At 40.8% G+C, this 26,925-nt stretch overlaps 1 protein-coding gene across 5 annotated transcripts in view; it reads right to left on the reverse strand.

The window, feature by feature from the left end:
• The window catches only part of ARNT2 (aryl hydrocarbon receptor nuclear translocator 2), a 96,858-nt gene that overhangs the window by 46,721 nt on the left and 23,212 nt on the right, over window positions 1-26,925 (reverse strand). For 4 of the 5 annotated variants that reach the window (XM_090148987.1, XM_090148988.1, XM_090148990.1 and 1 more), the window contains exons 3-6: window positions 24,509-24,556; window positions 21,581-21,625; window positions 18,754-18,967; window positions 16,935-17,148 (exon numbers count right to left, since the gene is read on the reverse strand). In XM_090148987.1, coding sequence (XP_090005113.1) covers window positions 16,935-17,148; window positions 18,754-18,967; window positions 21,581-21,625; window positions 24,509-24,556 — 521 coding nt within the window. The remainder of the gene's footprint in view (window positions 1-16,934; window positions 17,149-18,753; window positions 18,968-21,580; window positions 21,626-24,508; window positions 24,557-26,925) is intronic. The other variant, XM_031587710.2, reaches the window with a different exon arrangement.

Here is a 26,925-nt window from a genome sequence, read left to right on the forward strand (position 1 = left end):
TTTCCTGGGTCCTGTTTGTTGCCTGGGAGAAGAGGCCAAACCCCTCTTCACCACAACCTCCCTTCAGGAAGCCGTAGAGTGCAGTGTCTCCCCTGAGCTCCTCTTCTCCAGACTAAACAATCCCAGCTCCCTCAGCCGCTCCTCATAAGACTTGTGCTCCAGACCCCTCACCACTTTCGCTGCCCTTCTCTGGACACGCTCCAGGGCCTCAATGTCTTTTTTGTAGTGAGGGGCCCAAAACTGAACACAGAACTCAAGGTGCGGTCTCACCGGAGCTGAGTACAGGGGGATGATCACCTCCCTGCTCCTGCTGGCCACACTACTTCAAATGCAGGCCAGGATGCCATTGGCCCTCTTGGCCACCTGGGCACACTGTTGGCTCATGTTCAGCCGAGCATCAACCAACACCCCCAGGTCCCTTTCCTCTTCACAATCATCCAGCCACTCGTCCCCAAGCCCGTAGCGCTGCATGGGGTTGTTGTGGCCAAAACGCAGGACCCGGCACTTGGCCTTGTTGAACCTCATCCCATTCACCTCAGCCCAGCGATCCAGCTTATCTAGATCCTTCTGAAGGGCCTCCCTACCCTCAGGCAGATCCTCATCACCTCCCAGCTTGGTGTCATCTGCAAACTTACTGAAGGTACACTCAATCCCCTCGTCTAGGTCATCAATAAAGATATTAAACAAGATGGGCCCCAGTACCAACCCCTGGGGGACACCACTTGAAACTGGTCGCCAGCTGGTCTTAACTCCATTGACCACGACCTGCTGGGCACAGCCCTCTAACCAGCTCCTTACCCAAAGAAGGGTATAGCTGTCCAGTCCATGGGCAGCCAGTTTCCGCAGGAGAATACGTGAGAGACCGTGTCAAAGGCTTTGCTGAAGTCTAGGTAGACTACATCAACTGCCTTTCCCTCATCTACCAGTCTGGTCACCCAGTCATAGAAGGAGATGAGGTTGGTCAAGCACGACCTGCCTTTCATGAACCCGTGCTTGCGTGAGCCTAATCCCCTGGACACCACACACATGCCGTGTGATCTCACCCAAGATGATTTGTTCCATGATTTTCCCTGGTATTGACGTCAGGCTGACAGGCCTGTAGTTCCCCAGATCCTCCCTATGGCCCTTCTTGAAGATGGGAGTCACATCAGCGAGCCTCCAATCCTCTGGGACCTTTCCAGTTAACCAGGAGCGCTGATAGATGGCCGAGAGCAGCTCAGCAATCACCCCCGCCAGCTCCCTCAGCACCCAAGGGTGTAGCTGCCCGGTCCCATGGACTTGTGACAGTCCAGATGGAGGAGGAGCTCTCTGTCTCCACCTGAACCCTTTCTCAGTTTAACTTCATGCAAACTGCTCTAAAAGCCTATCTGCACTTTCAGAATGCAACTTACAGCATGTAGCTTTTACCAGGCAATCCTGAAGAAGTGCAGACAGATAAGAGTGAAGTCAGGACAAGCTGGAGCTGTACCAAAATATCTGTGACAACTTCCTAAGGCTGTGGAAGTCTGCAGTTGCAACAGCACAAGGCCCGGTCTCAAGGCACAGACACGTCTTCTCTCAGGGCTCCTCAGTCGCTCTACACCTGACTCTGCAAACAGGATTCCACTTCTGCCAGCGTGGAGTTAGAAAACCACCTTCTACCTGCTTTAGTATCAGCCACAACTCACGGCAGCTGCTCACACAGTGGGTCCTACGCTGACTTAAATCACAACTTCATTCCACATATGCAGCTCGGCTCAAAGCGATGGTACACTGCGATGATAACTGTCACAGAGCCATAAAATATTCCAATCTGTGTGCTCCTGGTCCTCTACACTACTGCTGCCTCCTTGGTGATAAATACTCACTTGGGTTTCTCCACAGGACACCTGCATGACATACCTCTGACATAAAAGTTGGTAATTGTAGTCTTGTAAGAAATATTTCAGGATGCTCTGACAACTTCCTCTAACTGAACAGTGCACATGTGCACTTTTTGCCCCTTTTCTTCTTCTAGTTTAAGTGGAGCAATTTTAAAAGGGAAATGCAATTCACTGCCACCCGCAGCTGAATCCCCCAGTGAGCTCCACATAAATGGGTAATTGCATGTTGTTCTCTTTCACATTAAACTTCTCTCCTCTCCAGCTTCAGCGACAACCTTCAGACACAGCAAGAGCAGGACGAGTGTCTGACACTGCCATCTTATTACTTTTTGCAGCAGCTGCACAATTTAGAGAAAACCAGTTTACTCTGCTGCAAAAGTGAAAGCAAATAAACGACCACAAGCTTATTAAACCAACACATAAATCGAGTTAGTCTGGATATAATTGACCATTTATTGAAATTATCCATCAGAGACCACACTCTGATGGCGGTACTGCTTAAACCTGTAATACTCCAGTTGGCTTCTGAGCAAGAATCCATCACATAACCCAGGAAGCTGATATCCTCTGCCACAACAGGAAAGGGCGGTAAGAGCAGGCAACATAGTTGAGGATAACGTGCAAGAGATTAATTATTGGGGTAAAATTAGAGAAGCCAAGTAAAGCTAAGCTCTCCCACTGGAGAGAACAGCTAGAAACCAATTCAAACAGTGCCGGAAGAGACATGCCTGGAACATCCCCTTTGTGTTATGTTGCAGTGTGTTTCCAAAGATGCTCTAAATGCTATCAAGAGGATAAATGCTCAAATTGGTAGTAACAAAGCCCTCCTATGTGCAAATAGTCAATAGATCATGGATGTATTTTCCTCCCTTTGAACTTTCAGTTGCTACTGCGAATATTCAAATATCTTTTCTGTGCTTGCAATAGTTGAGATGAACCTAAGCCAAGGACCGGTCCAGGCCTACTGGAGCTCAAGGGGTTTTAAATCTGGAAGTCTGGCTCAAATCCAGTTTTATACAATAGCACCAGACTGCTAGAAATTTGTTCCTTCACGGATAAGCACTGCATGCTAGGCTTTATAGCCTGATTATCAAACACAGTCTGTTGTTTATTAGTCTTTCAGTTCTTTTTTTTGGTGGAATCAAAGCTCCACAGACATCTACACCTAATTCTATCACAAATGCCTTCCCTGCTGGATTTCTAGTTCCTAAGAATCTCACAGCCTGTAATTAGAAAAAAGGGCCTGTTATGTGAGAGCATTCTTCCGCAAATGAGTTCTGAGCAAGTAGCTTTGTAAATGTCTGTCTCAAAAACAATTGTATGGTATCCAGCTTCAGGACTGGAGTTTTCAGTAAGGAAATATCCCTTGTTTGCAACAAAAAGCTACTAGCATTTACTTTCAAATATTTTGGCATCATGCACACAAAAAAACAGGTAGTAAAGTTCACAATACAATTTTCCATCTTCCTCTAACTCGTGGGAGTAGAAGGACTGGTGTCTTGCATAGAATCTCAGAGTTAGTAAGGAAAAAAATCTTAATGTAAGGAGTCTCACTTTGCCCTCAACAGAATAGCCTTCAGCAACCCAGCAAACTCGTGCTGTAATAGTATCCAACTTGCTCTTTGCAGGACAAAGACATTTCATAATTATTCTCTGCCACTGGATTGTCTACATACTTCTTTCCAGGCAAAATAAAATGAAGGATAAGCTAAGTTTGGTTTGGACAAAATCACAAAAGATACCTTTGTGCTCATCAAAAATACTCCACAGGCTACTCAGGGAAGACAAACAGAACACAGGAATACTGCACCAAAAAAATCCTTATGAAAACTAAAAACCTCTTTATCTTACTACGAAAACGGAAAAAGCAAGACAGGGACACAGGAAAACAAGAGGAAATAATTAAAACCAAAAGAAAACCGATGGTCAAAGTACTGAGGCTTCTGAACACAGATCCAAATGTAAGTTGAAATGTCAGAAAACAAAAGACTTATTCTGGGTTGATGCTATCAGTAAGTGAAGCTTTCAGAAAGTAGCAGCAGAGAGATGTTCTTGACTAAAGCTATCAGCTGCAAACTCGTTACATAGAAGCCCAACCTTGCAAATACAAGATGCTGGCTGCTGCTTTGAACAAGCAATTAAAGTCCAGAAGACCAACTCCTTCCCCTCCCTGATAGCAGTTTGCACATATTCACCAATTATTGCTGAACACTCAGCTTTACACCAAGTGAGGTACCAGCTGACAGAACTCCTCTTGAAAACAAGAGATGCATTATGAATATATAAACAAAATATTTTCAGTAAGAAGCTAAAACAGACAAAAATTGATCTATTTATATTAAATTACTCTCAGTAAGCTCAAGACAGAGCAAACCAATTATTCTGTATTAACTCAACAATTAAAAGAAAAAAACTTTAAAAATTTATACCATTATAATGTAAGGGATACAACTGTATCTCATATTTAATGCATCTCAGCAAGTGCTTTAAGCTCTATTAAGTTCAATAAATAAGCTTCTACCCCGTGGATCTCAACATAAAATAAAATCACAGATGACTGAAGAATATGCTGAGAATCAAAACTGGCTCTCCCTCCAGGAAATCATGTTCATAAAAACCAGAGGTGGCTCGCAATATACATATAAAACAATATACATGCAGATTGAGAGGAAATGCCACAGCTCAGACATTCACTGCTGGTCACCCAAGTACGTTCCAAAGATGGGAGCATCCCTTCACCAGCTCAACACAAAGATAGGAACAACACTTACAGCATTCCTCTCACTCACATCAGAGGCTACAGCAAAGATCTCGTAGGCAGTGCCTGCTAATCTGCTGTTTATTTTAACACTACAACTTCATATTCACTGAACAGTTAATCATCTTTTAAACCTGTGACACAAAAAACAACAATTCTTCACAGCTTTTAAAATGCACAGAGAAGCCACAAAGAATGCACAGTTCTAGAATAAAGAGCTTGATGAGGTTGTTTTTACAAAGCATTTGCCAACTCGTGATGCTTAACTCATTCACCAAAACGCCCTGCCACAAACAACCCATGCGTGCAGGCAGAGCCATTCCCTAGCACACTCACTTTCTCCTGAATCAGATGCAGCACGGCCACATGGAACTGCTGCCAGGATTACAATGACACAGAACAGATGAGTTCATAGCAGACTGGAGGCTCTTCTCCTTCACACTTCAGATTTATGCATTATAAGTACTGTAGCTGCATTGTTCAAGTGTGCACATAGTTTAAATTCAAACATTGAAAGTAGGTGAGGGTTTGGGTGGAGCCTTTGGATTCTGCCCAGATGTCTGGCAGAGCATCCCCAAGCACACATCCCAGCCTTGCGTCCCAGTTGGTCTGACTGCAGGTCATGGGAACTCACTACAGGAGACTTCACTCCACCTGCACAGTTGTACACCACTACTGCTATTTCTCTCTCTTCTGCTGAACGGGACTTCCTGCCCTGGTGCAACCTTTGCTGTATTTCCTAGCATCCAACAGGATCACTGCAAAGCAGCTTTAATCATCAGGTTTTACTGAAAAGAGCATGACAGCAGCAGGCAGAGGTGGATGGAGGAAATACATGCTGGTTCCGCTCTCTCCTCATGTCTCCAATAAAAATGGGAGTGCTGGAGGTGGCAGCTAAGTGGAGCAGGGCATGGAGAAGGCACAGTAGAGCCAGAAGTGTGGAACAAGAGTGTACTGGGCAAAGTGAGATGAGCCACAACCACCACTACCACCACAGCAGCATTTCCAGCTCTTGGAAATTCTCAGGTACACAGAAAAGGTGTGTGTGGAGTCTTGTAGCTGGAGATGTAGAGGAACAAGCTGTAGGTCCTTCCTGACATTGTCCTATCTGCCATTTAACATGGAAAATAGGGAGTACTTGGAGATCAAGTGTAGGCATCCAGCTGGAACGTGGCTCAACAGAGCTGTGTGGGCAAGCCTGCACAGTATGCCATGCAAAATAACCACAGACATCTAGAAGAACAGAGCCACAGGGATGATGATATACCAACCTCCCTTGAGAACACCACAAAAGTGATAAATCAGCCAGCCCCACACAGCCTGGATCAAAGTCAGGGACCACACAGGGCTTCCCAGCTGTCATTATCCTGCACTTGTATCAACCAAGCAGCTTGTGGGATGGCAAGGATAAAACGCAGTTGCACTTGCTCTGAGGATGACAGTGCCTTTCACACAGTTATTAGGAGGCTGCTTTAACTTTCACAGCCGTGGGCTTCACTGCTCTCACAGGTGCAGCAGGAAGCAGCATCAGATCCCACTCTTCATCCAACTACATTATGAAGTGTCACTAATATACTAAATAAATACATCAATATATAGAATGAGTAACTGGCTGTGAGCACGTACTTCTTGTTAGCAAACAGTAAATTCCAAAGGAGATCCAGGCTCTTAATCCTATTAAAGATGAAAAAACTGAAGCGCAACAGAACATTTCCACTTGCCTGCAGTCAGCCAGCAGCAGGAAGTGCAGGGCCCAAGCTCACATAAGCAATATGAGTTCTCAACACACTGTAGCTGTGGATAATAATTCTCAATTACATAATCTACAGTGATTCTCAGAAATTCCATAAAATCTCACGACGACTATGTGCTTATCGGGACATCATCAGCTTAAATGAGAAATGTACATGATCACACTTCCAAGAGAAGACCACAGGCTGATTTATCTGGTTTTATATCCAGTGACCACCTCTTGGTGTAGCAGTATAGAATTTGAAACGAATTACCTAAATAAGGAAAATATATTTAACTTAAATCAAATGCTCCATGTTCATGATGCTATTTAGAAGCAGGAAATGCTCTCCATTGCTCGTTTTTCCCTCTGCACTCATGAAAAAATTCCTGAACTACCTATCCCTTAATGATGGATAATGTTCCACTTATAAATATAAACCATCAAAGCTCATTTTTCTCACTGGCCTAGCTTCTCAGGGGACCTATTTGAGCCTCTCTAGTGGTATTAAGGTTTACATCATTTAATTGCTAAAGGCGTTGTATAAGCATTAGAGTCAACTTATGACATTCTTACAATAGAATGAAGAACAGATCCACTCAGCAGCAATCAAAGTTAAAGAAAAAAAAGTAGTAGTAGTAATGCAATTGAAATGTAGCTATTTTTACAAATCCATCAGTCTCCTACTTACTTACTAACTGAAGACACTGACCAGGCCAAGGGTAATTGAAAAGCCTTCTCCCTGCCCCCTCCCCTCCCCCCCCTTGTTTTTTTAATAAGAAACCCCTCACATTACACAGCTGTTTGCCTAATACAACTTGTTCTTATGAAAGCTCACGAGGCCAAATGTCTCTGCTGTGCCTGCCTTCATGTTTGACTAAGCAGTCTGCATCATATAATTCTCCACAGTGTTGGAGAAATATGCATCCTTTTAATCAAATTAAAAAGGAAACTACGTGGGCTTTTGAGCCATGCTGTTGAATTAATTTTAAGGGAATATTTGAAGGGATAGTGTTAGAGATCACATGCAAGTCTCTCTGTTGAGGGACCTGGAAAAATTGGAGAAAAAAAACAAGCTAATAATTCAAAGCACATGTGGAAAGTTAAGTTATAACATAAGAAGTTCAAAAACATTTTAATGACTAAGTGCATCTGGAACACTCAAGAGTTATCTTATGTATGGGAAGCATTCAGCATGCTAAACAGAATGGCTTCTGCAAGGCCAGTCAGATGTGTGAGCTTCCCTAGTCATCTCTATTTCCAGTACCCTCCCTGTAAATTGGGATGGTGATTCTCTGATTTCCATCCTTGTACTGTCTTTTTAAACATATTTAGCAGAATCCTTATGTTGTGATAGGGTTGGGAAAGGTCTTACACAGCTGTGCTCTGATCTTTGTAGGTACTTTTAAACAAGGAAGTATCACCAAGCTCATGGTTCCGTGAGCCAGGCAGCTGCAGCAGCACTCCTTCAGCAGCTATCACATGTATTTGAAGGAGATGGAGAAAATCATCATGCTTAGGCCTGCCAATGACCCAAGATACAAAGCTCCTCAAAAGATAAAGCAGACTTTCTACGGCTAGAAAAAGAACCTAAAACCCCAGAACCAGTTGCTCCAACCATTAGCAGAGGCATCCAAACTAATTCTAAAAACATAATTTATTATTTTACCATTCACAGCTGCACAGTAAATAAATACATAAAGCTTGTAAGTAGTTTTTAAATTAAACAATTTGTTTCACTTGGATGCTCAGCAGAAAACCCTACTGAAATACACTTTGCCTAGAAAGCTTCAGCTTCTTGCATTCTGAGTGACTTGTACTTCATTATCAAAGTCAAATAACTGGAATATATGCTGTATTAGTAAAAATTAGTATCACCTAGTTCCAAAATTAGGTTATGGGCAGTTCCACGACTCAGTGGCATATGATGAAACAGTACATTAAAGGAAAATAAATGATGAAAGCAGGATTTTTTTTGTGAGACATCTGCTGTGGATGGAACTAAATTTAAACAAAAGAAGGAGACTAAGAGAGCAGGAAGAAAACAGGGAAAGCTGCAGGCTATTCCTTTAGTTCAATTAAAATGAGGTTTATGTGACAAAACATTATTACATGTTTTATCTTTTTGAAAATTCAGGACATGAGTTACATGAGTTTCCACGCTGTGAAAACAGAAAGAGGAGTATGTTCAGTAATCTAAGAGCATTAAAGTATCTAAGATCTAAGGCATTACAGTAAAACAGACCATAGGACCATGGAATTGTAGAATCATTAAGGTTGGAACAGACCACTAAGATCACCCAGTCCGAATGTCAAACCATCCCCACCATGCTTACTAAACCACATCCCTCAGAGCCACATCTCCATGGTTTTTGAATACTTTCAGGGACAGCAACTTCACCACCTCCCAGGGAATCAAACCACAGAAAGCTGTCAGTGGGCCACGTCACTGTGCTAGCTGTGTGTCAGTGTATGGAAGAATTTCCCTCCCCATGGCAGGACAGTGAAGACAAGTGGTGCCATGATCCCAGCAAGCTGTTGGGAAAGGGAAAAGAACACGAAAGTCCAACCACTGTTGTCCTTTGCTATGAAGTGGGAGAGCTTGAGGTAAGAGGGAAAGATGCCAGCAGCGTGGGTAAGGTGGTTACTCTCTGCTTAAAGCTTGGGGTGGAAGACTCTCTTTGAGGCAATGCTCCTCTCTAAGCTAGGACTCATCACACAATCATAAAATATTGTAGTGCATTGTATTAGCTTAATTGAGGCAGCACAGCAGACAAATCAGACTGAAGGAAAAGCTGGTTCTCCACAGGGCAGACATTAAGGACAGTACCGTACCCTTCCAGAATGTGGGCAGTGTCCACTGAGGCATCCAAGATTTACAGTGGGCTGCAAGAGGCACACTCAGATTGCCTTAGTGGCAACATGCTAAGTTGAACATTTTGGTGAGATATCTGAAAAAGACTGGTGTTTTACTTTACAAAAGCAGAAAAATTGCTAACTCCATATATTTCATCATAACAAAACAGAGCAGGCTGAATAAATATTCGAGCATTCAAAAAGAAACCAAAAACCTTAAAACCCGGCAACTGAAAATGATCCAGTCAAACATCTGTGATAACAGACCTAAGTACATGGCAGTTTTCAAGTGAGAAACTCATGGTGAGGACTAAAGAGAAATAAAAACCACAAAACCCACTTGCACATGCATGCCCAAGCACCTGAAAATCTACCCTGAAAGTATTTCCTAATGCTGTTCAGGTGTAAGACATCTGTCTCAGAATACTAGCCCAAAGCTGCTTGCTTATTTGTATTGTAAAAACAGGTACGAACTGCTTTAAACAACCATTAAAATCAGCAAAGCCATTTCTAAAATTCAATTTACTATCACTAGTCTTCCCTCCAGCACTATCCACCCAATCTGAGTGCCTCAGCAGCAGGGAGACCACTGGGTCACTGTGTTTGTGTAGGAGTTGCTTTATGAACTGTTTTATGCATAGCTGGCTTCTCCCAACCTTTGGGATTTTTTTCTTCCCCCCCAAAACACCCCCAGAGACCAAAGCAAAACAAAATTCTCTTGGAATAAGACAGTGAGATTAAATGTACCATACATTTAAAATATGATCATACAAAAGTAACTATTTTTGAGAGCTGACTTGGTTCTTCTGTTTCTGCGGTATTGTCGAGTGTGTCAAAGGGTAGGAATGGCCCTTGAAGTCCTCTTTTTATCACATGATCAACACAAAAAAACCCAAATTCCGGACTCTGCTTTACCCCTGTAAGACCACGCAACCACAGGCACTGCTCACAGCCTCAAACAAATGAAGGATTTTTTCCATTCACTTCAACTGAAAAACACGGCAATTCATTGGAAAGGAAACATTAAGTCTCATACAACTAACGTTATGCACAGGATGTTTAAAACTTTCCTTGTTTTCCTTCTGGATGCCAGCACGTTCACAGGTTCAGACAAACCTCATTTACCCACTAAGCTGGCAAACTGCAGTAGATCAAATCAAACATCAACAGAAGAGAAGCTGGAAATACAGCGAGAGGCACTGGGCATCACTTTTAGCCACATCAATGGGATATTCAAGATGTACAAGCCATACGTGCACAGCATGCTTGTTTTCTGCTCCTAAGCATCTACCGTACTGAGTCATTTGCCTGCTAACAGAATGGGAAAGCAAATACTCACTTCCTTCATCCCATATGTAAAAATCAGATGAACTAAAGACTGAAGCCCAAAATCCACTCATTCCTGTGCATGACACTGCCCAAGTTCCAATGCCACCACTGGTTGGCACGCTTTAACCTTCTTGCTACCAGAACAAGAAGTCCACAAAGTTGTGAACAGATGTTTTTCTGTGGAAAAATGGCACAGCAGTCAGCTGGCATGAATGGAAAGTCTTACATCTGAAACATCCTCTTCATTCTCTGCAATGCCGGTGGGACCACATAACTTCACTGAAAAACAGGTATCACGTGGAGATTTGGTAGCTGTCTGCAATGAGCAAAATTGTTTACAAGTTTTAAATACAAGAAGATTCCTTGCCAGAACTATCTTTTTCTACAGTAAAACCAGCCTCAGATGTGGAATGCTCAGTTCATGTGAACCAGTCACACATTCCATATATGACCATGCCGGTATGCTAAAGGAACTCACATACTGACAAAGCAGATAGAGAGTGCAAGAGCTTTCTTTCTAAAGATGTCTGTTCCCTTCCCCTGCAGGTGCAGTAATTCTGGCACAGCCCTCTCAGGCTTCCACCCTTCCATGGAATAAAGTGGGTGTGTGGGGGTGGGTGTGGATGGGTGGGTGGAAAATCCCATAAAATATTAAGCATCAAAATTCAAGCAGTCCCGCAGAGAACAACAACGTCAGGATATCTCATGCCATGGACATGGAAACTTCCTCTCCTCCTCTTCCACCTATCTGCTGTCCTGTATATTATTCACTCAATGTCCATTTCTCTTCCCCCTACTGGTTGTAACGTTTCAAGGACATTAAGTGAAAATATCTGATGATGGAACCACTGTTTTATCCCAGAATGAGAGACACATGTAGTTATTAATTCCCTCTAAACACAAAACAAAAAAAATAATACAACTCATTCCCTACCTGTCCAGAGGCTTGTGGTCTTAGTAGGTCAGTCATACCGTGCTAAGATATTAAAATCTTAGTACTGAGGTCTGGTTTTAATTCTCTGTACTCTGCCTTCCTCAGCTGCTGGGCTGGGCACATTTCAGAGGCAGATAGTTGTTTAGAGTTCACGCACTTAAGAGAAATCACAGAAGTAAAAATAAATAAGTAAATAAAATGCTGCCAGTTGAAACAGCCCTCTACAGGCAGTGTCTCCTGATGCATAAACCTCTGACAAATGTACTCTTCAGATGCAAAGTCCAAAGAATAAACTCCCAAACAAGTTTTACTACCACTCATCATTTTTGTCAAGTGTCTCAATGAGGACACACTTATCTGAACAAAAGGGAATTTTTCTTTTTCAAGGAGCATTAGTAGCTCTGGTTAGAAAAACATCCATTTTTGGCAAGTATCTTAATTTCCACAAAGCACGGAAAGATAACAGGGAAAATCTGTCAGAACACCGAGTTTAATTTTTGGTATAAAATTTTGGGCACTGATACCTCTAACAGATATATTTTAAATAAACAGGTTGACCTAATTTTCAAAAACAGATTTGAAGAAGCTCTCTGGATTGCTAATACACTGCAGAAGTCATCCCATTCATCAAATGTTTTGATAATGCATTACTTTCTCATTAATCATGAGTTTTACTGTCACTGTTGATAATTTAAGGCATAATGGCATTCTGTTTGCCAGAGCTGATTTTCTGGGCATGCTTCAAGTGAGTTATTGAATTCCTTGAAAGAATTTTGCACGCAAAGCCAAGTAAGGATTTCATCCAACTCTTCTTTGTATCATCTGGATTTCCATTAATTTGAGTCAGAGTTCAAAATATTGACCATGCATCAAAACTATGTTTGCATTCATAGGCTACCAGTGTGTGTGGAAAGAAATCTCTTTCTCAAGAAAGTTCAAGTGGAAATCAGGTTTGGAAAGTTGACATGGAGGTACAAAACTCACAGCACGAAAAATCCTGTGCTGAATTTCAGGAAATGCATCTGTTGTAAAGAGAAGTTATTCCTAATCTTGTCTCCCATGTGGTCATTTACTGTTAATCGAGCATTTCCCATCTGTTCAGTGCTCTAGAAAGCTTCGCTTTGCTTCTCCACTGGTCTCTGGCATTACCCTCTTTCAAGTTTTTCTCTTTTTTTTTCCCCCCAGACGATTTGACTCCTACCTACACCATTAGGTTTTTGTGGCTCCATGTACAAACCGGGCTTAGTGACAAGCTCTGCAGCTGGACAGAAAAACTGCATTTGCTGAAACCACCACTAGGAGACTAGGCGTTACTTGAAGGTTCTAGAGACAGGTTCCTCAGTCCAATCCTCTGCTCAACTGATTTGGACTCATACTTCCATGGTACTCATGAATCATTGTAAATTGTCACACAGTGGTCTTCTCTTCTAAAATAATACCTATCAGCTCAACTTTTGCTGTGTTCAGTCATCATTTCCATCATAAAATTCTACTTTTTTGTACTTATAAAATATGGCAATAAAATACTGTGCCAAGACTAAACTTGGCATAGAGGTCCTGTCCAGAAGTAACCTCAATTCTTTTTCAGTTAGCAACTGAGCTGACTTACACACTTTTAAATCACTTAAAATGCAAGTTGTGGAGGTTCTGGTTTTCATTGTCACAGGTACACAGTTTCAGCATCCCTTTGCTACCCAGCCAAAACAGTTTGTAAAGAGTGCTGAACACGAGTGTCCTGAGCAGGCCTTGTGCAGTACTTCCTCAGTTCAGTTTTTTGGGGAATAAATGGAATGGAGGTATTTTTCAGAAGTCGTCTTTTTACTACTTAACTCTAAGTTCTACATTCCGTGCCATCATTTAGGTTTTTTTTTTTTTTTTTCAGCAGTTTAGAGGCTCCTGCTTGCACTGGGACTCTGCTATGCTGTGCATTTACTTACTCAGTTCACAACCTCCAGCCCTGAAGCTGCGTCCTTACCCCAACATCCATCAGTTACATCAGTGAATCTTGGTAACAACGATGTCTTTGTGAATGAATCCTACTGTTGGTTTTACTTTGTGTATATTTAAAGTGATTTGCTCTTCCCAGATGCTGGTTTCCAGGAACAAAAAGGGAAAATACATTATTACTTGGAATATCTACCCCATTCTGATTAATCACATCCATAACACAAACAAGCTTCCTGAGAAGACCATTTGTTGCTGTCAAGTCTCAGCTGCTGCTGTCTTTTCTAGAGCATTTCAAACCATACACACACGCCACAGTTCAGCTTTCCCGTTGCTACAATGTGTTAGCAATTAATGTACAATAAACAAGCAGACAACTGTTCCATTTCCAGGGAATAAAATCTCCAAGGAAATAAAATGGAATAGAAACTAACCATCCTTCCCCATATCCTGAGAGTTAAAAATAGAGAAAGAAATTAACTCCACAAAGACATCACAGTTTTAAGTCTACAGTTAAACAGCCACTTCAGTTTGGCATCCGCTTTTACTGCTCCTGAAGTCCTGTCCTCTCCTGATCCATAACTATTCCCTGCTTCTCCTTCGTGCTAGCACAGAGTTCAAGCAACCCCATGATACAGCAAGCCAAAGAGTTCTCAACTCGAAACAAGTAGGTTTTTTTTGCTTAGGTTAGCTTTCAGCTGGGCCGGTCCCTTTATCTGGTACTACAGTGAGTCATGGCAAACGCCAAAATATTAGTGGGTGAAATGAGGTGAGCATTGCATAAGCTGGTACGACTGCCAAAGAGACGCTCATGCAACCACAGTCCCAGTCTTATTCCTGAGGGTAGAAATGTGAGAGGAAAACTGCTTTCTCCATCAGCTTTTCTCTCTCTTCCCTCTGGCAATGGCAGCCTCACAAGTTCTTGGGGTCTGGAGCATCTTATGCATGACATGACTGCTAGGAGGTGCTGGGAAAACCCCAGAAATGCACTGATAATGATCACCGCTGATAACAAACACAATCAGAAGACACTGCTCTGATCTGGTGCAAATGAAGGCTCTCCTTTGTCAACATGTTGTCATTACTTCCTCAGTTTGAGGGCTCAAGGAAGGAGACTACACCATTGAGAAAATAAACCCTGAGAAGGTGAGGAAGAGAGTAAAACTTAAAGTCTTAGCACGTCATTACTCTTTCACCAGAAAATCCCTTCTTCTAAGTAGCCCCTGTATTCAACTGCCAGAGGCCACTACACAATGTGGTTTTTCCTGCTGCCTGTGGTGAACACCACTTTGGGAAGGAAAATAAGTAAGTAAATAAATAAAGAAATAAAACTTATGGCTGGCTGCCTTGCAGTTTACAGCTCCCTCAAGTCTGCATTGGCCTTTGTTCTTCATGAAACATAACTTTCTAAAGCCTAGAGAGACTGCCCAAACAGTTTGGTAAACACTGACTTAAAGGAAGAGCATTTGCCTACTTCACTTGCTTCTAAAAACCACTAAGGCACTCATTATTTCTGTTCATTACAGTTTATTCCTACCTGTTACAATGCTGTTACTCTGAATATGGCTTGTGTCACAGGAAGGAAAGTGGAACTGATTGAACAGACTGTGGAATGACTTTGCTCTCAAAAAGGTATCTCAAGGAGTGAGCAATGCTCCTGACATGCTATTTAAAAGAAAACTGATGCTTAGCTAACAGTCCATAAAGAGAAAGAACTGGTGCTCTTGTTTAATGGTATTTCCCAGTGTCAATAATTGTAGTACACAAGTAACCACAGTAACTTCACACAAGTAAACTTGCACATATCTCTGTATAGTTAGGACAAATGGTGAACTGTTCCTCCCTGCACGTGCTTGAAAAGGCTGTAGTTACACATATTCACCAGTCTCTAAAAAGTATCTTTCTACACCCAGCTGGACTTCACACCTTTAAGAGTGCAGTTAAGCAGGCCACTCTGGCTCTAAACTGACTGTTTCTCTCAATCTGGGAAAACTTTTGCTGCCCCTGTGCTGTTGATTTAAGAGACTTCTGTGGCAATCTGACAACTCCAAAAGACTCAGACAGGAAAAAAAGGATTTAGCCCTACAAATACCATTATTTGAACTTCTCTTTCCACTGGCTAAAGATGAGTTCAGTGTAAAAAGAAAAGAAAAAAGAAACACAGACTTGGACTTTCAGAACTGCTCAGCATTTGTCTAGTCCTGCTTTAATTTATGTAGGTTAAGCCCACTAACCATCAGAGCACTTCTGGAAGTCTAAATGAGACTGTTGAACTAGGTTCTGAACTACATACTTCTTAGAGGAAAATGGAATGTGCATTATAATGTGTTACATACTATACAGTAAAAACACTGACTGTTCTTTTGCAGATCTCGCGTATACATTTTAAAGTGGTACAGAACTCAGCTGTTTTGTTCTGCACAGGTTCCCCTAATCATTTGTTTGGTTTTGATCCATCTGGATTTTCACCACAAAATTTTGCTTCGAGTTTTCAATATGAATAGAGGAAAGCTCTGCCAAAACCACATCATATTCAAACCACAGGAAATCATGAATTTGGCACTGTTTTAACATGGAAGCTGTAAACAGTGTGCAGGTTCACTCAAAACTGGTTCACTGTCCTCTGAGTTATGAAACACAACAAAACTTCCAGCAGGCCAGGTCAGAAGTCTGAACTACTACAGCAAGGAGAAATTACGTGTCTTTAACATTGATCAGAATTTGGTTATATGTAATTTTCTCCTAGTTGTAGTTGTTGTTTTCTTTTTTCTTTTAGCTATAAACACATTACATAGAAGAATAAAAAGAGACACTGAGCTTTCCCCTTTCCAATTTTGAGTTAAAATAGGATTTTATGAGTTACTTCTCATAGCTCTGACATATGCACATTCTATTAAAGAGAGGATAGTTCCCTACTGGCAGCCTCAAACATGAATAACTGTAAAAGCCAGAACTATACTACAAGTACAATATAGTTTTCTGTGTTAAATAACACATTGTCAACTGTAGCTAACTTACGCCACTGCTACAGGAGCAGAACTCTTGTTTAAAATCCACATCAGACTTCCAGCTGCCAAACACTAGATTTTTTTTTTCCAGGATTCCCGTTAGCAAACCACAAGGAGCTTTTATGAAAATGGAAAAGTCTCAAGGATGATTTTTGCCTTCAAAATAAACACTGTCATAAAGAAATACATATTTGTAAAGAAGTCACAAGTTCACAGAGGATGAAGGGAAAACAATCTAGATTTCCAGACGATGCCTAAAAACAATTCAGCTTCCAAACCTACCCAAGCCAGAAGCTTGAAGATAGAGCTATATGAAAGCTATTCAAGTCAAGTCAAACAAAATGTAGTAATACAAAAGATGACTCTTATTACTTCAGTGCCTGCAAGAAAAAGGCATTCTAATCCCAGTGAACTCAATTTTTTTAAGTGATTTGTAAAACAGTTGTTCGAGCAGCAGAAAACCTCAGCAGGGATCCGTAATACAATGAACCACACTTTGGACAAATCTGACCTGTCATAGAGTTTTCAGATGTACACAGCTGCTCCCGTAGCTTTTCCACATCGTCTGGGTGAACCTGTTCATATAATGTGCTGCCAAACCATTCGGACTGCGGCTGGTTGAGCACGGGAGTCACTGAGTCCGATACGTAGATGACTCTCCCAGTCTCAGCTGCAACCACAAACAGGAACCCATCTGCAGCCTCCAGGATAAGATGTTTCAGTTCCTTCCAAAGAAAGGATTTGATTAGAAGGACGGCATGAAAAAGAAATTAAACAACACATCTGCCAGTGCCAAAGAATATTATTTTTAGTGACTTTAGTAGATGATCAAAACACTGGGAGAAGTTTTCTTTGTAGTACTGAAAAAATAGCACATTCAAGTTTGCAGCAAGACATAAACTGACCTTAGTAGCAAACAAAATTTTGTTTTCCTTTACTGCCTTTCATCAGGTGATCTCAATTCACATTAGGAAAATTAGCTAAGTAAAACTTGCTGTATGGTGCATGATTGGTATCTAATATTAAAAAAATAAAAATAAAAGTAATTTAAGAGTACTGAGGAAATTAAGGACTATAACTCATATGGCAATTTCATCCTTTAATTACGTGTCCTGGATAATTTAATTGGAAAGAAATGAACAAGCTCTCCTGTCCGCTTTTGTGGATTTTTCCCCCTCGGGATAAGCTCTGTTTGTAAATTAAACAGTCACTGGATGTAGACAGAAACTGTAACATGGGCAAGGATAGAAATCCCCAGCCTCCTCTCCCCTTAGGATGTTTGAACACAAGAAAGTTGCATCATTTCTTGCTTTCCTTTTCCAATCTGTCCTTCACTTTCAGATACCTACTTTGTCTAGACACTCAACAGCTTGACATGCATATGCAAACAACTGACTCCATGCATCACGTGGACGTGCTACCTTTGGTTAACAGAGCTTGAAAACTTCTCATGTGAAATGATGACAACTATTACTCCAATTCATAGAAAACAAGTTTCACAGCTCTTGCTTGGTGGCTCTTGTGAATGCAAGGGCTTGCTAAGATAGAGCAGTGAGTTACTGCGTCTGGAACTCAGAGCTTGGGATAATCCATACCTCAATTCAGGTAAGAGAGCAAGCAAGTGGCAGATACTATCTGGTAAGGTGAGGATTATAACCTGATGAATTCTCTGCTAAGGCCCCCTAAGAATGAATAACACATCTCGAGAAATACTTAACAGACTGAAGACTACTGCTGGCTTCAAAGCACACCAATTCTGAACATCTTATTAAATAAAAACCTCACTGCTGCACTATTCAAAGGATAATGAGACCTCTTTTGAATGCATTATTAACAAAGATTAAAATAAATTCTATCTTTCTGCAAGGTTCAAAAAACAAATTGCAATGTTAAGTAAGCAAGGTGTCGTACCAAAAAGGAGTTGAATGGCACAGCACCTCCAGAGGCACACTTTAGGAAAGCCAAAATAAGTAGAGATGTGAATACTGAGAAGTCAGCAGCAGCTGCTGTTTCTCTAACAAAAAAAAAGAGTATTGCCTCTAGCCATAACTTACATGTGTAAGTACTTAAATTGTTCAGACCACAAAAATGCACATTATACCCATAGGACTTCACAAACAGTGAAGACAGTAGGAATTTCCAGTGCATGGAGTCAAACACAGTTTTTCTTCAAGTACTGGGTGCACCTTCCCTCCTGCACTAAAAATGTAACCGATAAAGTACCCCAGATGTTACAGATGGGATCCATCACAGCCCAGTTCAGCTGCCTAGAACTTCTTATAGAGCCTAAACAACCACAAACTAGAGCAAACATTTGTGAAAAGATCTACCTGTTCCGTAAGAAACGATGGCTTGTAAGCTCCATCAGTAGATTTGTTCCCAGTGCCCCTCATCGATTTCATGTGTGAAACAGCCATCCGAAGGATTGTCAGCTTGTCAGGCTTACGAGCCAACGCGCTACACGTGGGCACCATGTCAGACAGCTCTGTGATGTACTGTGTCATCTTATTTCTCCTGCGCCTCTCAATTTCACTGTGATTCTCCCTGATCATTTAGAGAAACACCAAACCAACAGAAAAACAGACATAATCAGTGTGAGATTTTCAAACAGAGGTAAGAGATTATAATACTTTGCACTTGCTTTGTAGTTATCATGTCAGGAGAGTAAAGTGCTTTTCAAAGCTGAGCACTATTATCTCTCAGTTTATAGCCAGAAAATCCAGGCCACAGGACGATTTGCCTATAGCTGTGGAATAACTCAAATTTCTATCCTGTGGGTTTCTGGCCTTAATCTCTTAATCTGTTTAGTTTCCTTTGGTTTAAGGACAAATAATAGAAGTAGAAAGATTTAATGTACACTTGCCAACTCCTGTCAAAGTACCAAATTTGCTGAAGGTGTGATGCACCACACACCCTCCAGACCTCGCTCAAGGTGTTGGCTAGGCTTATAGGAGGCCTCCTTTAGAGGAAAGCTCTCACTAGTAACTGGATCACATCTCAGTATGAAAGGAAAAAAAACCCTGTGTCCCAGCTGAAAACACCCACTTAATGATGACAAAGATCTCCATGTCTCTAATGCTGTGTGCCAAGTCCAGCCTCCCAGTAAGAGGCCTCATGCTTGCAGGGAGATGCTGTAGGATCAGACTGCAGGACTGAGACCATATATGGTGTAACACTACATTAAATAAATAAGTATATATATAAAGAAATACAAAAGACAGCAAGTAAACATCTGGCTCATCAGACATAGGTCAGAATTGATGACAAGAACAAACTAACACAGCAGGGAAGTAACAGTGACAGTACTTGATGCTGCCCTGCTACAGGCTGAGCTCTGATGTTCTCATCCTTTATAGAAAACATATGACTGAGCTGATGAGCCAACTCTGAGAATTCTCAAAACTGACAGTCACCAAAGTCTGCCAGAATTGAAGATCGCAGAGTTCAGTTTTCTCTTACTGTAAATCACCACTGTCTGATCGCTATCAAGGAATTACACCAGTACATGCAACTGAGAGAGACAGTCCAAAGAGAGCTAGAATTCTTCAGTGCCTAGCACTTGTTTTTCACATACTGTACCTGTCAGATGGTAGTTAAATACAAGTATACAACAGATATGTGATACTTCAGATGTCAAAGCAGCATCTTCCACTGATTTCAATAAGCTCTGCATGGCATTCTCTTGTGGGATCTCTGGCTGATCCAACAAGATGACATGGTGATCACATGGAGAGTCCACCAGCACTTATCAGTATGATAACACAACTTGAAAAGAAATTCCAGCATTCTTTTAAATTGAATGTTATAAAGAATGATCATGAATGGCTTGGCACATTTTTCAATAAGTTTAATAGTAGAGCCTTTTCTTAAAATGAGAAGAAAAATCCAAGCTGTTGTATGCTGATTTCTAAAATAAAGGAACGCATGGGCTTGCACTACTTTACAGAATATATCCTCCTTCCTGCACATACAAGTGTTACACACAAGAGGCACTGTCTCCAGGAATGCTATGTGTTAGGGCTACTATTCCTACTGATGCCTACGCTACTGTACCAATACTCATGAAATCAAGGAATGTATGCCTGCAGTGACAGGCCACTGTGTTTTAGTAAATTACATGGAGTCCTTTGGAAAAGGTCACTACTGATTTAGCTATTTATTACAACTTCATAATGAAACTTTCCACTTCAAAGGGCTGATACACAGCCTTTGTGTGGTCTATACATCTCTGGGAGAGAACAGAGCCTGTGAGAGCTGGACTGTATGCACACAAAAGCAAAACATCTTGTGTGACAATGTGCACGTACGTAAGAGCATGTGTGTACAACTCGGCATATATATGCAGATAAATACGGACAAAAAGAAAAATGCATTTTCACATGATGAAAGCTTGATCTAAATTCAGCATTTTCACAGAAATGGTAACTGAGAGACAAAAAACACAAATATTCAACATATATTTTACAATTACAAATATATGCTCCCCTATCTGCCACTAAGTTATCTTGATACTCCTAATCATCATAAACAACTATTGTAAAGAATAAACACACAGCAAAAGAAAGAGAAGAAAAATAAGAATATTCCATAGTCCATTTTATTTATGATCACAGAGAGTAATAGCATGTTAACCAACTGGCTGTGAAAGGGATCAACCAAACGAAACTCTGAAAGTTTCCTGAAACTAGCTCAAACTTAAAACTCCTAAAAGACAGATTGTATTCCTTTTCCAAAAGGTCTGCCCATGGAACCCTGGCATTCATAAACATGCATTCAGTATGATGTCCTAATTCTGTAATTTCTAACTTTGTTTTTGCATGGGAGTTTTGGAGGAACATTACATTTTGAGAGATTGTGGGAGCTGATTCAAACCCACAAAGGTCCAAGGTTTGTGTTTCTGGCTTCAAGAATTTTTAGACCCTTTCTACTTTTGATTAGTCAGAAGGACATCACAGAAAACAAAAATGGGAAGAAATAACTTTTGATTTTCCTTCTTTGCACCTGGCTATCCTTTCTGTGTCAGCAGTACTTTGATCATCATCCCACCTAGAAACAAAATAACCAGTTCTCTAAGCTAAGGCACACATACTGAGATGCTTTGTATATGACCATTCCCTTCTTTTCTCTCAGCAGGAGACCTCTCAGGAACATGCCTACCTTGCAAACTTTTCCTTATCACCAGATATTTGATCACCATCATACCTATAAACAAAAAACAGTAAGTAAATTCAGGAGGGTTATACACTTATGAAAGTCAACACGCAGCAGAAAGCAAAGAGATTCACGACTGCAAACTATTACAAAAAACAGCAAGAAAAATGAGGGCATGAAAACAATAAAGCAAAGAAATTATGGAGTTTAATGGAACTTCCAAGCCATGCCAATTCAAAAACTTCCTTCGAACATTTAAAAAACAATTGAAGATACATTTCATTGGATTTATGCAAACACTAACATACACTCATCACTTGGGAAACTTCACAACCAGCACCATTACAGAAAACACCACTGAGCTTCTATTGACAGCAGCCCATGAAATATTCATTGCTATGTTGGAAGTGAAAGAGAGTTATCTTTTCCAGATTGCAACCACAACTCAGCAGAGGGCACTGATGGTCTACAGATAACACGGCAGGGCAGAGAGACACACACTTAAGTGCAATGCATTATACAGAGATGCCTTCAGAAAAAAAGCTCTAGTAGGTATCTACACTGTACCACTTGTTGGAAAGACTGGCAAAAGCTGGGCAGGCGTGAAACTGCTGGGTAAATAGAAGTGAAATTATAACTGGCTTAGATCCCTAAAAGTAAGCAGATACCTCATTCCTTTCTGAATTAACAGAAGTCTGTGCTTGCAGCAAATCAACAAGGATATCCAGACCCATGAGATTTCAGCCCCATGTGATTCAACTTTCACTCTTTCTGATGTGTTGACCCAGAGATATGCAGCAATGCAACATTTAATTGAAAAATAATATGTTCCTCATATGCTTTTCCTATGAAAGGCATCAAGCCTTTGAAATTAATTTTGCTAAAGCAGTTACAAAAAGACATACTTTTGCATCTCGAAAAACATATTTGGAGAAATCAAAACTCTTGCTCCAAAACAGAAAATGCAGGTTCTTTACAACACAAAAATAAAACAAAATAAGCAAATGGCTTTTCTAGAACTGAGACTATTACTGCTCAACAGCAAAGACAGATTTTGTTTCAGAATTACGCCTTTCTAAAACAATGTTATTTACTGCTAAAGAGAGCCTAAGGAGCTTCCACATATTACCTGATAAGTAAAGATGGTATAAACAAGCATCTTTTCTGGTCTAAAATACTAATTATTTTTCTTTTTTTCTTCACAGATGAGTTGAAAGTAATTTTAAGTAGCCAAAACATACAAAATCTTCTGAGACTTATTTTCCTTCCTCATTAAATCTCATTCACACTCTCATGCCAAAGCTTAAGTGAGACTTGAGCTGCACTCCTTTCTACATTACATTTAGCACTAGCACCCTCAAAACATTCAAGCAAAAAGTCACTTTCTTCCACTTGAGTCTGCCCAGAGAACATACGGAGCTCTACAAAGTTTAAACAAAAAGACAGATTCAATGAGGAATTGCCATATACCATTAGGTGAGAAGTACATGCATCTCCATGTGCCCATGACAAGCCATGCAGATACCTGAGCTGGCTGGGAACTCGCTGAGAAGTGAGGTGTGTTAACTCACACAGAGCACCAAGCTAACACCACTATCTACAGAGATGCCCTAACTCGTGGTTTGCCTGCTCACCCTCATCTGGCTGGTTGCTCAAGATGCTGCTGCCTCCACTACATTTTTTTCCCTTCCAGCTCCACAGCTGACCTCTCTGAGTGGATCCTTCCCGAGGTACTCCATCTCTGCACTGTTCTTCTGTACCCTCTCCAAAAATAGAACCATCTGGGATTTCTACAGCGTTTAAGATTTAAAAATCACATTTTGATCTAGCATCTAAAATCAGAGACGAAGCACAGCAAAAAAGATTATGGAACTGCTGGCTCTTCCCCCCAAATTTTCAAAGGCTGAAGCCAAGGGCAGAGCCAGACAAAAGTGTGTGCAGCACTGTGTCTAGAAACCCTGACGCTAGTACAGGCACAAATTAGGCTTTATTAGTCATGAATCAGCAACAGGCATCTTCTAGAAAGTGTTAGGACTAGCCTTCAGCCCATTAGTTTTAGTACCACAGTCTGGAACATGCTTTCAGTAAACGATAACAGCTGAACATGAGTGCTGCTGGTTCCATCCACAAGGTTATGCTATGGTGTTACAGCACATCTTCAGCATACTTTTCTTTCAGACTGGCTAGGATGGTAATGTTAAAACCCTACAGTGACAGCTATGCTTGAATATGTCTGCAGCTATATCACTGCAATTACAATTTGAGCAATTAGCAGTTATCTGTAGGCCTCAAAGCACCTATTCCAAGAGTAGCCACTTGGTTTCTGATGAAAAAATGCAGATAGTGTGATCAGAACAAAAGGAAAAGCAAGAAATGGCAATGATGCTTGTTTTTATTTCTAGCATAGAATATTCCATGTTAACTATAATATTAATATTTATTTTGGCAATTTTTACTATCCAATTACACCTAATGGTACGTAATGAGCTTTAATCTCAAAAAAAATAATAATAATAATCCGCACCTCTAGATCTGTTGTGTCTTAACAAGTAGTTAACATCTGAGTTCAAAATAAAGTTTGTTTTCAGTGGCAGAAAGACAACTTCAGCAATGTAAAATAACCAAAGTTCATTTATAGCAGCTGAAATACTAAGCTATGTCAAATGAGGAGAACTGCAATTTTTAGCTGCAGATGAAGTTATTATGACACAAGCATACTGTCAGCTTTGCAAGCCAATAGCTACACTGAGCAAATTCCTGCCAGTATGCCTAACCTGCAGAGGAAGCAGGTAAAAAGCTGACTAGAATTTAAGACAAGTTGTGTGGCTATGGGCTGAAGAAGCTGCCAACAGACTTTAAAATAGCAGCACTGAGAAAGCTGTCTTCCTCCACTGAAAGAGTCAACAATTTGGCCAACTCCTCATGAAGGCTCACCTTGAAAATTTGCTGGGTCCCTCCCCATCTTCATCATCGAAATCCATTCTGTAAAAGGAAGATTTCCAAATACGTAATCATGAAATTGGCAATGGTGTTATACACATTCAAGCCAGCAGTTCTCAATCTTGTTTAGTTTGTACTTGTAACTGGAGGTGTTAACGACCGTAGATTCAGTGTCATACATGCTCTCCAGATCCTCTGAAAGTAGTTCAGAATAGAGCCAGGAATACGAGGAACACAACAAACAACAACAAATAAACCCTCACTCTGTTCTGCTCTCCAAAGATCTGCACCGCCTACATTAACAAATAATAGAAAATATTAGACAAGTGCAGCTCCTGTGAAGCAATGATAAGAACTCTCTCTTAGGCCTGATAGAAGCCTTCAGAAATCAGTACAGACTGCACAAGAGAACTGAAATTCTGCCTGAAGAATATAAAGTTCTGCAGGTACACATTGTTTTTACCTCTGTTTTAAAGATTACATTGGAGGTAGAGCAGAATAAACTCCCAGCCTCTCTGCTGAGAGGATCACGTACTTTGCCTCTATTGATTTTAACTGCAATACGTTCTTTAGCCCTGTCCTGTACTACCACATTTCACAAGAATTATCAGCCAGCCTGCAGGTGGCAATTACATCGCGGTCCTCATCTAGGCTGCACTGAAGTGACCTATGGGTCTACCTAACTTACCTTCATGTCCAAGACCTCCTTAAGTCAACAGAAGAGACGAGCTTTTCCTTGGGCCAAATCCCAGCCATCCAGCTGGGCTGCTCTGGGGAGCCACAAAAAGCAGGAACCTTTCCTTGCTCGTAACACAGTGAGACTGGGAAGATTAACCTCCTAAATTAGCCAACTACATTACTCTCCTAGATCAGGCAGCATGATCATCTCCTTCCTGTTGATGTTAAGTTGCTACAAATTCTGTAAAAGTAGTAATGTTTCCAAGCATTTTACACCTCTACGAAGAGGTAGACGAATAGACATCCCATTAATAACAGAGGTGACTTTGGCATTACATCAGACTGAGAACCAAGCCAATATAAAATTTTCAGATACAGTTATTGTATTGGTATATTAATTTTAATAAAGAAGTATGTTAGTATGATGGAGACTTGAGCAGCCACATAAAAGTAATTCATGTAGATTGAAAATCATAGTTTCATTTTATAAAGGGTTTTGTTGAGTTTCTGCACATTCTAAGTTTTCTAACATTTCAATGTAATAAATTTGATATAATTACCAATTCAATGTCTCTACCACTTCACGTTAACAATAGGCATGTCATATTAACTGCAAAACTCTGCAAAGTGACAATGATATTTATCTCAATATTAAAAATCGTTTCAAATTAAAAATTAAGATTTGTATGCTCAGAGCATGCAAACAATGGTGTAAGAACTCTTCATAATTAAACGAACATAACAGCAGTATGTGCCCCAGCTAGACAGTACAGCCTTGCTTCCTTATTTTGATATCAAAGACAGACTGGTCTATAAAAGATGCATCTGACTCACAGCAACCTACGTTCAATCAGGACACAAGCAGCAAATATGTAAAGGAATTGGAAACGGCAGAGTAATATTTTCCAGATGGCAACAGTGGTTATTCATTGCTAGAGGAAGCAGGGAGAAAATCGTTTTCCCAAAGGAGTCTTAAGAAGAAATACATCTTTAATTTGGTTAAGTTTGATGAAATCATCATTTTCACAAGAAACTGCATTTTTGCTCACCCAATTATCACCAAATCCAGCCTGTAAACCACTTCCCTTGGCAGTGACCTCACAGCTGCGTTGTGCAGAACAACACCGACCTCCAGCGGCCAGCCGCACGTGCTGTGCTACGCCAGGACCCTTCCTCAGAGATTCAGCTGGGATGCATTCATTTTCTATTCCCTTCTTCTTCCGCTCCAATGCACTAGGATTACACTAGGATTATATGCCTCGGTATTTTCTTGGCTTCCAATTAAATACTTTAACTGAGTGCTAAGAGATGAATTTCCCCGTCACCACACCAAATCAAATATTGGCTCTACTGCATTGAGTCTATTTTATTATTTCTAAAGTGCAATACAGAAAATGACAGAGAAACTATGAGAGCCTAAGGCTCAGTCTTGCTGCGCATGCTGTATGCACAGCCCCACTCACCCATTTGGAAGTAACTCATCAGTTTATCCAAGTGGCTGGATACCTGTTTCTCTTCTTATGAATCCTGATCTTTCAACTTCTTTAGGTCATTCCTACCATATTTACAGTAGGTTCACCACAATCTGCTACCAGACTGCAGCAGACTCAAGTCTTTAAGATCTTTGCTTTGTAAGACTACTAGAAAATCTCAACTTCTTTTCCAAATGCAAAAAAAAAAAAATTACATGAAGTTCATAAGAATGTCAATATTTGTAAAAATGGAAGTGCATC

The sequence above is a fragment of the Phasianus colchicus genome, chromosome 12 (assembly GCF_987193195.1).
Source record: "Phasianus colchicus chromosome 12, bPhaCol1.hap1.1, whole genome shotgun sequence".
Classification (NCBI taxonomy): domain Eukaryota; kingdom Metazoa; phylum Chordata; class Aves; order Galliformes; family Phasianidae; genus Phasianus; species Phasianus colchicus.